The 15,062-nt window shown below is 44.2% G+C and overlaps 1 protein-coding gene across 2 annotated transcripts in view; it reads right to left on the bottom strand.

The window, feature by feature from the left end:
* Nucleotides 1–15,062, bottom strand: part of LOC115175633 (adenylate cyclase type 2) — an 85,099-nt gene that overhangs the window by 16,415 nt on the left and 53,622 nt on the right. The window contains exons 16-19 of one of the 2 annotated variants that reach the window (XM_029735035.1): nucleotides 13,721–13,861; nucleotides 13,364–13,480; nucleotides 7,916–8,100; nucleotides 1,550–1,634 (exon numbers count right to left, since the gene is read on the bottom strand). In XM_029735035.1, coding sequence (XP_029590895.1) covers nucleotides 1,550–1,634; nucleotides 7,916–8,100; nucleotides 13,364–13,480; nucleotides 13,721–13,861 — 528 coding nt within the window. The remainder of the gene's footprint in view (nucleotides 1–1,549; nucleotides 1,635–7,915; nucleotides 8,101–13,363; nucleotides 13,481–13,720; nucleotides 13,862–15,062) is intronic. The other variant, XM_029735036.1, reaches the window with a different exon arrangement.

Consider the following 15,062-nt stretch of genomic DNA (forward strand, 5'->3'; position numbering starts at 1 on the left):
TTGGTCACCTCCCTGACCAAGGCCCTTCTCCCCTGATTGCTCAGTTTGGCCGAGCGGCCAGCTCTAGGAAGAGTCTTGGTGGTTCGAAATTTCTTCCATTTAAGAATGATGGAGGCCGCTGTGTTCTTGGAGACCTTCAATGTTGCAGAATTTTTTTGGTACCCTTCCCCAGATCTGTGGCTCGACACAATCCTGTCTCGGCGCTCTATGGCCAATTCCTTCGACCTCATGGCTTGGTTTTTGCTCTGACATGCACTGTCAACTGTGGGACCTTATATAGACAGGTGTGTGCCTTTCCAAATCATGTCCAATCAATCGAATTTACCACAGGTCGACTCCAATCAAGTTGTAGAAACATCTCAAGGAAGATCAATGGAAACAGGATGCACCTGAGATCAATTTCGAGTCTCATAGAAAAGGGTCTAAATACTTATGGTAAATTAGGTATTTCTAAACACTTGTTTACTCTGCAACTCCTCAATGGGCTCGGGAGAGGCAAAGGTCAAGACATGCGTCCTCTGAAACATGTCCCGACTGGCCGCCTACTTCTTAACACACTGCTCGCTCAACCCAGAAGTCAGCCGCACCAATGTGTCAGAGGAAACACTGTTCGAATGACGACTGAAGTCAGCTTGCAGGCGCCCGGCCCACCACAAGGAGTCGCTAGAGCGTGATGAGCCAAGGAAAGTCTCCCCTGCCAAACCTTTCTCAAACCCGGACGGTGCCGACCTTTGGGGCTCCCGGCCACAGCCAGCTGTGGGATTGAACCCTAGGATGTAGTGCCTTAGAACGTTGTGCCACTCGGGACCCCTCCCCTGTTTCTGCCTCATGCTTCAGAAACAGAAGATGGCTCAATACAATGCAAAATATATGAAAATGGCTGTATCTTTTCACTTTAATTAACATAACCATAGACCACTTAAACTGGTACAACACCTCCACTGACAGGTGGCCAAAAATAAATTGTTGAAATCCACGCCCCTACTAAACCATACCCCAATATAATTTCCCTGTGTGCCTTGCCTTTTCGAGTGAATTGTAGATTTATAACCCATGAATGTATTTGTTGGTGACAGAGTCATGGTTGTTGAATTTGATAATTTGTTAATTTTCAGTCCTGTGGATTTCACCAAGTGAGTTCCTACTGTAGGCTAATGTTATCATTAAAATTAAACTGTTTATGACAATACATTACATATATCATAAGGCCTTACTTTGATGGCCATGTTTTACCCCAACACAGTGGTGTTAGGAACCTACTAGTTTACAGGCCACATACAGGCCTGCAAGTTACATTATGCTGGCTTAAAAAGTTATATGTTATTCCTATTGGCCCACCCAGGCCTACCCATGCCGCAAAGAAGAGACAGTACAACACCCCCCCCCCCCCCCCCCTCGCGGTCTCTCTCTCTCTGTCTTCCATCTGTGTGAACTACTGAATTCTATTTTCACGTGCCACCACTGAAGCAGGCAGAAGTCAGTTGTTACATAGTAGGTACATAGCTATTACATAGTTACTACATGGTTATTCCATAGCTATAACAGGTACCTGTCGTGCTAACACCAGTAGAGTGATGAAGAAGATGAAGAGAGAAACAGAACCCATCGTCTTCAGATCCTTTAGAATGCCTGGCCTGAGAAGAGAGGGATGAGTAGAGAGAGAAAAAGAGATGGAAGAAAGAAAGAACAACAACAAAAGAATTAGTCTGTCACCAGCTGAAAGCTCAACTTTCTATAGATGTAATAACTTGATCGGTCTCAGGAGTGAATCTCCTGCTCTGTTCTCTCTCCCCCTCTCTCTCTCTCTCTCTCTCTCTCTCTCTCCCTCTTTCTTTAACTGTCACTCATATCAGCAAAATCAATTCCACTCTATCAACACAAAAACCCAATATCGTAGAACGTCAGTCATGATTGCAGCAACAATTACCCCGGCAATAAAGTTATATTCCTTCGACAGACATTCCCTAATAAGTTCTTGCCTATTATTACACAGATCACAGAGAGGAAAGGAACAGTGTTAAAGAGATTCTCCGGTACTTTTGTATATTTGAAGACAGTAGTTCTGAAAGTAGCGCTCACAATTGCACACTATGTCACATATGTGCAGAAATGTGCAGCACATCATTGCTCTCTTTCTCACTCTGCTGTGTGTGCATGATAGCCTCTTACTAGCTGTCACTCATATGGCAAGGGGCTGAAGCTCATTGGTTCAACTCAAATTGCTAGGGGGCTGACTGGCATTTTGGAAGAATTGCGCAGCACAGCTTCCAGAAAAATAGTTGCTTTCAAACTAGGGATGTCATGGCTAATTGAGGTAAGACAGTAATTCTGCTCATAAATTATGCATCATTGACACATCCAGCCGAAAGCGGGAGGTTTAAAAACTGTATGTGTGCGCACAGCAAAATCAATGGTGTACATTTAACTCAGAAAGTGAAAAATGTACACTATTTTCAGTGAAGTAGTATATACAGTCCCACTGAGCTGGTGTTAAAATAACACTTTTGAAAGTGTTAAAGATTTAACTCTATTGCAGTGTTCCCCTTTTCAATTAACTTGATTGTGATGTTTGCATAACTCTACTGTAGAGTGATACACAGCACCTAGAGTGTAAAACATAACACTTGATTTAGAGTAAACTGGACTCACTTTGCTTAGTGCAGACGCTGTAACACTTTCCCAGTGAAGGAAATTAACACCTGTAATGTTACAGGAATTTTGGGGTGTTGTTAAAACACTGTATGGTGTAAAGTCTAATATGCGTACTTCCCAGGGTGCCTTTTTTTCAGAGTGAATTGCTGTGTTACCACCCATGATGTATTTGTTAGTGACAGAGACTTTCCTTTTAAAGGCCTGTGGCTTTCACCAAGTAGGTACCTAGAAGAATGCCATAATTAAAACGTAACTATATGACAATACATATATCATAAGGCATTATTGATGGCCTAGTTTTACCCTAACACAGTGGTGTTAGGAAACTCCTGGTTTACAGGCCACATCAGGCCTGCAACTCATATTATGCTCGCTTTCAAAGTGATGTGTAATTACTATTGAAATCCAGCCAGAGTTAGGATATCCAACAGATGGAATGACTGTCAGGGTTAGGAAAGTTGTTAAAAAGACACCTAAACCCTTCAAGAGGTTAAACTGGAAAAACCATTTCAGCTATGGATGCAATGTTATTGGTGTGTGCATGTGTGCTTCAGTGCTAATTTCATCAACTAAAATAGTGGTATTTTCAGTGGCAATTGAGGAGACGATAACTCAATAGACCCAGAAAAAAACTATAACTAAATATTAATTATTTTATATTTGTGTTGACGAAAATGAGACGAGACTAAATTATCTCTGTGACTAAAATCTGAGTAGTAAGTGGACTGGACAGTTTTTGGAGAGATTGAGATATTTTCAGTGTTATTTGCAATTTGGCAGTGTGGTGGCACATCAGCAGCAACGAATCATTGATGGAAATAAGGCATACTCTCTATGGCTACTCTCCCGGTGATAAAAGCTCCCGGGAGAAAAAGGGGTGACGGGGCCTCCTGAGTGGCACAGCAGTCTAAGACACTGCATCACAGTGCTAGAGGCGTCACTACAGATCTGGGTTCAATCCCAGGCTGTATCGTAAATAGCCGTGATCAGGAGTCCCATAGAGCGGCACACAATTGGCCCAGCATCGTCTGGGTTAGGGGAGGGTTTGGCCGGGGGGTTTTCACTTGGCTCATCACGCTCTAGCGACTCCTTTGTGGCAGGCAGGCACCTGCAGGCTGACCTCGGTCGTAAGTTGAACGGTATATCTTCCGACACATTGCTGCGGCTGACTTCCGGGTTAAGCGGGCGGGTGTTAAGAAGTGTGTTTTTTTTCGGGTCATGTTTCGGTGGACGCTTGACTGGACCTTCACCTCCCGAGCCCGTTGGGGAGTTACAGCGATGAGACAAGATCGAAATTGGGGAGAAAAAAGGGGGTATTATACAAAAAAGGGCCAATGTTTTGACCCATTTTATTGTGTAGATTCAAAAAAGACCAAATGCAACATTTCCACAGAAGAAGACAGTGTTTGCACCCACAAGTTGATGGGGAAAAATACCTCCGACCTCAAGAGACATCATCTTTCTGTTGTATATAAATTATCAGAAATCTGCCAGTGACCTTTTCCTCTATGCAGATGATTCTGCTCTGTTGGTTTCCCACAAAGATAAAATGTGGTTGAGAAAGCCCTCAGTGATGAACTTCTGAATGTCAGTAAATGGCCATCTTGTTCGGGTCCAAAGTGAAACAGGAAATCCCCTGATTTTAAGGTGGTAGTAGGTGACATAGTAGTCACAGCAAAAGACTCTGTTAATTATCTTGGTTGTGTGCTAGATAACCATCTCACAGGTGAGAGCATTGAAAAAAACGTTATCTCCAAAGTAAAGCATAAAATTAGGTTTCTGTCAAGAACCTCCAAATATCTGGATAAGAACGCAATGGGGGACATTGGCTGGGGCTCTTGTTCAGCACCACTTTGACAATGTGTGCTCTTCCTGGTACAATAGACATCTCAGAATAAATTAGTCAGGATTATTCTTAAACTTCCAGCAATTACACATCTTGACCATTCCCCTTTTGAAAGCCTTAGATGGCTCAAAGTCGAGGAGAGAGTCTTCACGTCAACAGTGAAGAGTCGACACCGGGATGCTAGCCTTTGCCTTCTAGGCAAAGAAAAAGTAATATCTCAGACTGGCCAATAAAAATAAAAGATTAAGATGGGCAAAAGAACACAAACACAGGACAGAGGAACTCTGCCTAGAAGGCCAGCATCCCAGAGTCGACTCTTCACTGTTGACGTTGAGACTGGTGTTTGCTGGTACTATATAATGAAGCTGCCAGTTGAGGACTTGTGAGGCGTCTGTTTCTCAAAGAGGCGTCTGTTTCTCAAACTAGACACTCTAATGTACTTGTCTTCTTGCTCAGTTGTGCACCGGGGCCTCCCACTCCTCTTTCTATTCTGATTAGAGCCAGTTTGCGCTGTTCTCTGAAGGGGAGTAGTACAAAGCGTTGTACGAGATCTTCAGTTTCTTGGCAATTTCTCACATGGAATAGCCTTCATTTCTCAGAACAAGAATAGACTGACGAGTTTCAGAAGACAGTTATTTGTTTTTTGCCATTTTGAGCCTGTAATCGAACCCACAAATGCTGATGCTCCAGATACTCAACTAGTCTAAAGAAGGCCAGTTTTATTGCTTCTTTAATCAGAACAACAGTTTTCAGCTGTGCTAACATAATTGCAAAAGGGTTTTCTAATGATCGATTAGCCTTCTAAAATGATAAACTTGGATTAGCTAACACAACATGTCATTGGAACACAGGAGTGATGTTGCTGATAATGGGCCTCTGTACGCCTATGTAGATATTCCATTAAAAATCAGCCGTTTCCAGCTGCAATAGTCATTTAAAACATTAACAATGTCTACACTGTATTTCTTATACATTTGATGTTATTTTAATGGACGAAAAAATGTGCTTTTCTTTCAAAAACCAGGACATTTCTAAGTGACCCCAAACTTTTGAACGGTAGTGTATATAACTACTTTAACTTGGTACAGGATAACCACAACTATTCCACTAGGAGTGAAACTGATGCTGTTCCTTTTAGATGTAAAAGTGGTATGGGGAAAGAAACTTTTTTATACTATTCTTCCGAAGAATTTGAAATGTATAACATCTAAAAGTAGTTTCAAGTTCTCACTGAAAAAATTGCTAAATAGTAGCTTGTTTCCAAAGTGAGTCGTAAGACTATAGTACAAAGGTGAGAAGAAAATGCCTGGGATAGCATATGGTCTGCCTTTTGGTGTCTATTGTGTATCATATTGTGATTGTCTTGTATATATTATGGATTGAACGTTTTATATGTTCGGGATTGATGTATGTATTAGGGGTATGTGAAACAAGGGAGATGTACCGGTCCAATGTTGTTTATCAGGAAATGGAATTGTACTAATTAGCTAATTTATTGAAACAAACAACAATTTTGTCTGTCATTGTCTGTTGCTAATACAATACCTTGTTGCATCCCCCCTTCCCCCTCCCCCCTCCCACCTTCCCCCTCCCCCCTCCCCCCTTCCATCTTCAAAAGGACCACAATGGAAATAAGCTTTTAAGCTTTATTGTGTTATCCTTGATGATTTTCTTAAATTGTATGTGGAGGCCTCACCGGCTGGAGCGCCCTTATTTATGCATTTTAAAAATGGTCTAATCAATCAATCAAGCAATCAATCCCAATATATATGCTCAGCTAGGCTAATAACAGATTGGTAATGCTAGCTAGTAGTTTGCTGCAACATATCAGACCGCTACTTAAGACACAACTTTGATAAAAAATATAACTACAGTATGTCAAGGGGAAGGGCTCCAGATTGCAATTATTTAGTAGTATTTTGAAAACCTTTCACTTGGCTGGGCGGGTAAAATTTCTAATTGCTCACTCAAAAGTTTCAAAACATCCTATTTTTTGGGTTGCTAAAACCATGATTTGGTCAAACAGTAAAGTGCATTATCCTCATGATTCCTGTAATGAAAGTGTCTGCCCTGCCCCTGGGCCTGTTCCACAGGGACCTGCTGCTGTTGAGCGAGCCACTTGATGTGCTCTTCGGGAGAGAGAAAAAATGCATAACATTTCAAAATCCAATTGCGGGAAATACATAGCTTTGGGAGAAGCTACTGTTGTTCTCAGCTTTCTGTGTGTATACTTTTTATTTGTCATCCCTTAATATTGAGGTCAACAGCAATTATTTTACAACCGAGATATTTGATATGGCTTTAAGCATATCAAAGCACGCGAAATGCGCAATTGCCCATCGGCCATTGCGAGTGCACAGGGTAGTAGGGCTACAACTGAAAGGTTTTTTAGGGCATTACTTTTAATGTTCATTAATACATGACTACTAGCAGTGGGTATTATAGTTAGTGTTAGCGATCCAGCTAATGTGTTTTGAGTTTTCACTTCTTCATGTGGTGTATAAGCCCACAAATAGAGCACATGAAGACATAGTCAAAATCATCTCTATTGAACCAAACATTTCAGAAAATTCTAGAGCCCTATTTTAACAGTAAAATATTAAACCAATAGCCTATTGTGAACTCACAATTCATGACAATCACCGGATTAGGTTGCACATGAACATATACTGAATCATGCATTCCTGCTTGGACATGTTAGATAAAAAAAAGTATTTATTGAATAGCTTACCATCTTATTGTTCTATTACACAGTCTAAAGCACTGTGAATTACTTTATAAGGTGAATTATAACACCGCAGGAAAAAATAGGTGCGACCAAATCATGGGCTGGTGCCACTGAAAAAGTTGGTGGCTCTAGACAACATGTTAGACTGTAGTTTTTATCTGCTGCAGAGTATTATGTTCTTCTGTCAACTTGGCCGTTGGGAACAAAATAACGCGATAGGATTTTATGCAGAAAATACGTTGCCAGGACACGGCTATGTATGTTTATACACATAGAAGTCAGTGATTTATGTTTAGTATAGATTAATGAGGCAATACAAAATATGACTGAAAAGAAAAGGCATTTAGTTGACAAAAATGTCCCACTGTTTTTGTAGTTTTGACAATAACTAGACTAAATCATTATTGAAATTATATTTCTGTTGAAATGACAGACTAGACTATTTAAATCTAAAAAAGAGTGCCAAAATTAACACTGGTGTGCTTGCTCATCTCTCTACCCTACACACTTCCACAGCCATTCCCTAAAGGCTGTGTGTCTCTGGCTTCTACCCTATGTTTAACACCAGGGTTTTCATAAAAGGAAAGCTGTCTCTCTAACCTGTTCTCTCTCCGTGTGTGTGTGTGTGTGTGTGTGTGTGTGTGTGTGTGCGTGTGCGTGTGCGTGTGCGTGTGCGTGTGTGTGTGTACCTGTCCAGTGTCTGTGTGCTGTAGAGTGCAGTACTGTATCCGTCCAGCAGGGGCGCATGTGTCTGGAGGATGATGATGTTGTAAATCACCATGGCAACTAACATTACAACCATCTTCAGCTCATAGTTGATCCTCAGGAACACAGAACACGACACCAGACCCAGGATACAACAGTAGATAAAATACTACAGAGAGAGAGAGACAGAGAGAGAGGATATGGGAGGGGGAGAGAGAAGAGAGGAACAGAGAGAAGAGAGGGAGAAAGCGGAGGGGGAAAGAAGGATAAGTGAAGTCGATAAAAAACTCTCAGAGAGATGTTATATTTCATCTTTTGAGATGACATAGAAAGATGGAGAGAGTCAAACTGCAGACTATACTCCACTTAATGAATAGCAAGCCATAACAACAGTTCCTCACAAAAAATGTCCAGTCAACATCTTTCCCTCAAAACTATAATGGACATCGCATATCGTGGCCTATAAAAAGGGAATATTGCTCTTTATGTGCTCAGTATCACGTCACTGAATGGTCTTTGGCTAGGGAGTATTATGGTCCGTTAGGGGAGAGCTGGGCCAACACAGGGCAATGGGAGGGTAGGTAGGTAGGTAGGTAGGTAGGTAGGTAGGTAGGTAGGCAGGTAGGTAGGTAGGTAGGTAGGTAGGTAGGTAGGGAGGGAGGGAGGGAGGTAGGTAGGGAGGTAGGTAGGTAGGTATGAAGGTAGGGAGAGAGGTAGGGAGGTAGGTATGAAGGTAGGGAGGTAGGGAGGGAGGTAGGGAGGGAGGGAGGGAGGGAGGTAGGGAGGTAGGTAGGTAGGTAGGGAAGGAGGTAGGGAGGTAGGGAGGTAGGTATGAAGGTAGGGAGGGAGGTAGGGAGGGAGGTAGGGAGGGAGGGAGGGAGGTATGTAGGTAGGTAGTTAGGTAGGGAAGGAGGTAGGGAGGTAGGGAGGTAGGGAGGTAGGTATGAAGGTAGGGAGGTAGGTAGGTAGGAGGTAGGGAGGTAGGTAGGTAGGTAGGTAGGTAGGTAGGTAGGTAGGTAGGTAGGTAGGGAGGTAGGTAGGTAGGGAGGTAGGTAGGTAGGTAGGTATGAAGGTAGGGAGGTAGGGAGGGAGGTAGGGAGGGAGGGAGGGAGGTAGGGAGGGAGGTAGGTAGGTAGGTAGGTAGGGAGGTAGGTAGGTAGGTAGGTATGAAGGTAGGGAGAGAGGTAGGGAGGTAGGTATGAAGGTAGGGAGGGAGGGAGGTAGGGAGGGAGGGAGGGAGGTAGGTAGGTAGGGAGGTATGAAGGTAGGGAGGTAGGGAGGAAGGTAGGGAGGGAGGTAGGGAGGGAGGGAGGGAAGGAGGTAGGGAGGGAGGTAGGGAGGTAGGATGGAGGTAGGGGAGGGAGGTAGGGAGGGAGGTAGGGAGGGAGGGAGGTAGGGAGGTAGGGAGGTAGAGAGGTAGGGAGGGAGTTAGGTAGGAAGGTAGGGAAGGAGGTAGGGAGGTAGGGAGGTAGGGATGGAGGTAGGGAGGTAGGGAGGTAGGGAGGGAGGTAGGGAGGGAGGTAGGGATGGAGGTAGGGAGGTAGGGAGGTAGGGAGGGAGGTAGGGAGGGAGGTAGGGAGGTAGGGAGGTAGGGAGGTAGGGAGGTAGAGAGGTAGGGAGGGAGTTAGGTAGGAAGGTAGGGAAGGAGGTAGGGAGGTAGGGAGGGAGGTAGGGAGGTAGGGAGGGAGGGAGGTAGGGAGGGAGTTAGGTAGGAAGGTAGGGAAGGAGGTAGGGAGGTAGGAAGGTAGGGAGGGAGGGAGGGAGGTAGGGAGGGAGGTAGGTAGGAAGGTAGGGAAGGAGGTAGGGAGGTAGGAAGGTAGGGAGGTAGGGAGGGAGGTAGGGAGGGAGGTAGGTAGGAAGGTAGGGAAGGAGGTAGGGAGGTAGGGAGGGAGGTAGGGAGGAACAGCAATTAGGAGGGAAAGAAAGAAAGGAAGAAAGGAAGACTAACTGAGCCTGTGGAGAGCAGTGAATCAGGACTAGCTATTACTGGCTGACTTATAGAGGCCGCTATGCAGTAGGGTAAACACCATTACATTTAGAAGATAGGAGACATGGGTCCGGGCTATTAGCAAAGAGAGGTGTGTATGTGAAAAGAAAAGAGAGAAAAAGAAAGAAATAGTACCAGGAGATAATAGATAATAGAGGGAACTGGCTCCCAGTCAAGACTAATGGCAAAGAGAGGTGTGTGTGAATGAAAGCTTAGCCTGAACTAGAAGTGGGGGCCACATTAAATCAGATTGTGGGCTGTGAATGGCTACAGGGTCACATGTATCAAACATGTGAAAAGTAGAAAACCACAATTATTCAAAATAAATGGGTCTATAAGAACGTCTATTTAGAAAAAGGGGATAAGATTGAGGTGTTGGACACTATGGAGGAGGGTAATGATGTGTAAAATATTATTGTTAACTATTGATACATTTGTACACAGAACATGAAAAATAAGAAGGAAAACTGTGTCTGAAAGATGGTACAATGGGCTGGATCGGTTCATAATTTTTTTTCAGTTGGTTTATGAGTTCCTTGAGGCGTAAAACATCAGTAATAAGCTAACTGAGCCCTAGTCACCAAGGCTGCTCTCTGGTGCTGATAACAAACACTATGGCAATACTCAATCTCAGGAGGACAGAGTTTTTGTTTCTAACAGACAGAGATCATCTTGCCTCAGACGTAGCTAGGAGCGAGTGAATATGTGTGAAGTGTGTAAAGCAAGGTTGGAAGCCTAGGGCTGTCGTGCGACAAATTCAAATGCAATTGAGAGAAAAACACAGTTGCAACAGCACACCAGATGCAAGCCAACCTCCCATGAACTTCAACTACTTTGGACTCCTGAGATGAAGGAGAGGAGACAAGGAGAGGAACGTTTATTGATAAACAATGTTAACAAACATTACTTTTGTGGCCCTGGTTAAAGAAATGTGATTGTTGACTTAAAATACTGCACAAAGGAGTGATGTAAAATGAATGTTCTGAACTAATAAAAACAGAAAGATAGTGATGAACACTATAACTTCATGAAATACAGTACACTACAGAACCATGGAATCAAGCAGGTTTTTCACCTGAAGTATTTGAAATATTTGAAACCCAGGTCTGACCCAAAGTAGATGTCAGTAGCGTAGGCAGTTAGAAGCACAGTGACGTATCCCACTGGGCACAGACGTCAATTTAACGTCTATTCCACGTTGGTTCAACATCACTTAATTGAACTGACATGGAAACAATGTTGATTCAACCAGTGTGTGCCCAGCAGGATGCTTCAATGCGGTTATATTCGTGGCTTATTGGGAGTGTGGCTTTCAGTTATTTTGGCCATCCATCTTATGAGAGTGAACGCCATTCCAGTTCTTCTGCATGCCGTTCCAGTTCTTCTGAATGCCGTTCCAGTTCTTCTGAATGCCGTTCCAGTTCTTCTGAATGCCGTTCCAGTTCTTCTGAATGCCGTTCCAGTTCTTCTGAATGCCGTTCCAGTTCTTCTGTATGCCGTTCCAGTTCTTCTGTATGCCGTTCCAGTTCTTCTGAATGCCGTTCCAGTTCTTCTACCCTATAACGCCGGCTCTGATGCTCAACGGATGTGGCAGGGCTTGAAAACTATCACAGATTACAAAGGGAAACCCAGCCGTGAGCTGCCCAGTGATGCGAGCCTAGTAGACGAGCTAAATGCCTTCTACACTCGCTTTGAGGCAAGCAACACTGAACCAGCTGTTTCGGATGACTATGTGATCTTGCTCTCTGTAGCCAATGTGAGTAAGCCCTTTAAACAGGTTAACATTCGCAAGGCTGCGGGGCCAGACGGAATACCAGGACGCATACTCAGAGCATGCGCTGACCAGCTGGCAAGTGTCTTCACTGACCTTTTCAACCTATTCCTGACCCGGTCTGTAATAGCAACTTGTTTCAAGCAGACCACCATAGTCCTAGTGCCCAAGAACGCCAAAGTAGCCTGTCTAAATGACTTTAGACCTATAGTACTCACATCTATAGCCATGAAATGCTTTGAAAGGCTGGTCATGGCTCACATCAACGCCATCATCCCAGACACCCTGGAACCACACTTCTCATACTGCCCCAACAGATCCACAGACGAGGCAATCGCTATTGCACTGCCCTCACCAACTTGAACAAGAATTGACTAATTGACTACCGCTGAGCATTCAACACCATAGTCCTTCCAAGCTCCTTCCAAGCTCATCACCAAGCTCAGGACCCTGGGACTGAACACCTCCCTCTGCAAATAGATCCTGGACCTCCTGATGGGCCTCCCCCAGGTGGTGATGGTAGGCAACAACACATCCACCACACTGACCATCAACACGCACAGGGGCCGCTCTGGGATGTGTGCTTAGTCCCCTTCTGTACTCCCTGTTCACCCACGACTGCCTCGCCTCTCCTGAATCCAACACCATCATCGTTAAGTTTGTTGACGACACAACAGTGGTAGGACTGATCACTGATGACGAAGCAGCCAATAGGGAGGAGCCAATAGGAAGCAGTGTGGTGCCAGGACAAAAACCTCTCCCTTTGTCAGCAAGACAAAGGAGCTGATTGTGGACCACAGGAAATGGAGGGGTGAGCATGCCCCCCATGGGGCTGTAGAGGAGCGGGTCGAAGGAATTGACATGGTCCACACACACCCACACAGTTGTGAAAAGTGTACAACAGTGCCTCTTTCCCCTCAGGAGGCTGAACAGATTTGGCATGGGCCCTAAGATCCTCAAAACATTCTGCAGCTGCACCATTGAGAGCATCTTGAGTGGCCGCATCACCACTTGGTACGGCAACTGCAAGGCACCAGACCGCAAGGCGCTACAGAGGGCGGTGAGTACGTCCCAGTACATCACTGGGTCCTAGCTCACTGCCATTCAGGACTTCTATACCAGTTGATGTCGGAGGAAGGCCTCCAGCTATCCAAGCCATAGACTGTTCTCTCTGCTACTGCACAGCAAGCTGTACCAGTGTCTGGAAACAACAGAACCCTGAACAGCTTCTACCCTCAAGCCAAAAGACTGCTAAACAGGACTGCTAAACAAGGCTGCTAAATAACCAATCAAATGGCTACCCGGACTAACTGCATTGATCATTTGTTTAACTAATTCTCCTGCACAGAATCTATGCACACACACGGGACACTACCGACACACTCACACATACTTACACCCCAACAAACACACACACATTGCATACGGCCACACACACATAACACACACACACACTTTCACACTTTCACACTCACCATATACGCTGCTGCTACTGTCTATTATCTATCATGTTGCCTAGTCACTTTACCCCTGCCTTTATTTACAGTACATAACTACCTTAATTACCTCGTACCCCTGCACATTGACTTGGTACACCCTGTATATAGCCATGTTATATTTATTTGTTATTGTAATTTGTCATTTTTTTGTGCCTACTCTGGTAGATGTACTCACAGGCAGGTAGAACTTATTCCCATCCGTGAGGTGGGTGAGGCTGTGGGAGCTGAGCATGCTGTCATTGGTCAGGTTCATGGTAGGGGGTGTGGTCAGAAACTCATCTTCCAGGAAGAACTGGAAAGAAGTTTAGAGGAGATGAGAAAGAAAAGGGGAGAAGAGAAGTTATACTGGGCTGTATTCCAGTGTGATCATTTTCATGGCTGTAATGGCAGTTTTGCCTGCCACATCCTCCGCAGGCACGCACTCTCACAAACACACACACACACACACACACACACACACACACACACACACACACACACACGAACAAGATCAACCAGTAAAACCAGTAAAATCTGTAAATTGGTTCCTCACCATATTGAAAACAGCCATGACAAGTATAACAGCGGTGGTTGTCATGGTGAGGACCAATCGGAGCCAGGGTTTGTTGGCGATGATGATGCGTGAGGAAGTAGGGAGCCAGGGGAGAGAGCACCACGATCCTTTACCTCCCTGCTGAGAGAGACAGAGGGAGGGAGAGAGGGACAGAGAGACAAGCAGGGGACAGACAAAATTAGATTCAGATCAGAATAGTGAGGAAAGCCTTAAACAGAGAGAGAGAGAGAGACAGAGAGAGAGAGAGAGAGAGAGAGAGAGACAGACAGAGAGAGAGAGAGAGAGAGAGAGACAGAGAGAGAGAGAGACAGAGAGAGACAGAGAGAGAGAGAGAGAGAGAGAGACAGAGAGAGAGAGAGACAGAGAGAGAGACAGAGAGAGAGAGAGAGTGAGAAAGAGAGCTCTATGGACAGTTCACTCTTGCCGTAGTGCAACGTGAGGAGAAGCCATGAAATGGAAGGCTGTAGGGGACAGAGAACAAACAACGACTGCAGTAACAGATCTTCTGTCTGCATCAATACTCTCCTCACCCCAGAGCAATTTACCTCCATCGATTTCCTCTCTACAACACCTCTTTGACACACCTTGACTCTCAACACACAACTTCCCTTGGCCAGGAAGAGAAAGGACCAGATAACAAAGGTTTATCATTTTGTTTATAATTCGTAATTCAGAGCACTAGACTATACTATACTTTACCATACTATACTATACTATACTATACTATACTATACTATACTATACTATACCATACTATACTATACTATACTATTCTATACTTAAGCCATTAGGCCCAAGGAGGTGTGTTTTATGGCCAATATAACATGGTAAAATGCCGTTTTTACATACGACACAACGCGAAGTTCCTGGACACAACCCTTAGTGTACTGGCCATATACCACAAACCCGAGGTGAATTATTGCTATTATAAACTGGTTACCAATGTAATTAGAGCAGTAAAAATACATGTTTTTTCATACCTGTGGTAAACAGTCTGATATACCACAGCTGTCAGCCAATCAGCATTCAGGGCTCGAACCTCCCAATTTCTTTATATACTATATACTATACAGTATAATACTATACTGTACTATACTATACAATATATACTATACTATACTGTAATTTACTTTACTATACCATGTCCTTCCTTTTCTCTTCACATGGTCACATGGTTTGGGTTGGCTAGGATATACTAAGACATTGTGAGACATCAGGAATCATTTAAGTCTCAAGGTAGAACTCAATGCAGGTCCCAGGGACAGACAGACTGCTGTGTTTTAGACTGTTGGTGTATAATCCTGTGTTCCACAAAATATGA

Source organism: Salmo trutta, chromosome 36 (genome assembly GCF_901001165.1).
Source record: "Salmo trutta chromosome 36, fSalTru1.1, whole genome shotgun sequence".
NCBI classification, from domain to species: Eukaryota; Metazoa; Chordata; class Actinopteri; order Salmoniformes; family Salmonidae; genus Salmo; species Salmo trutta.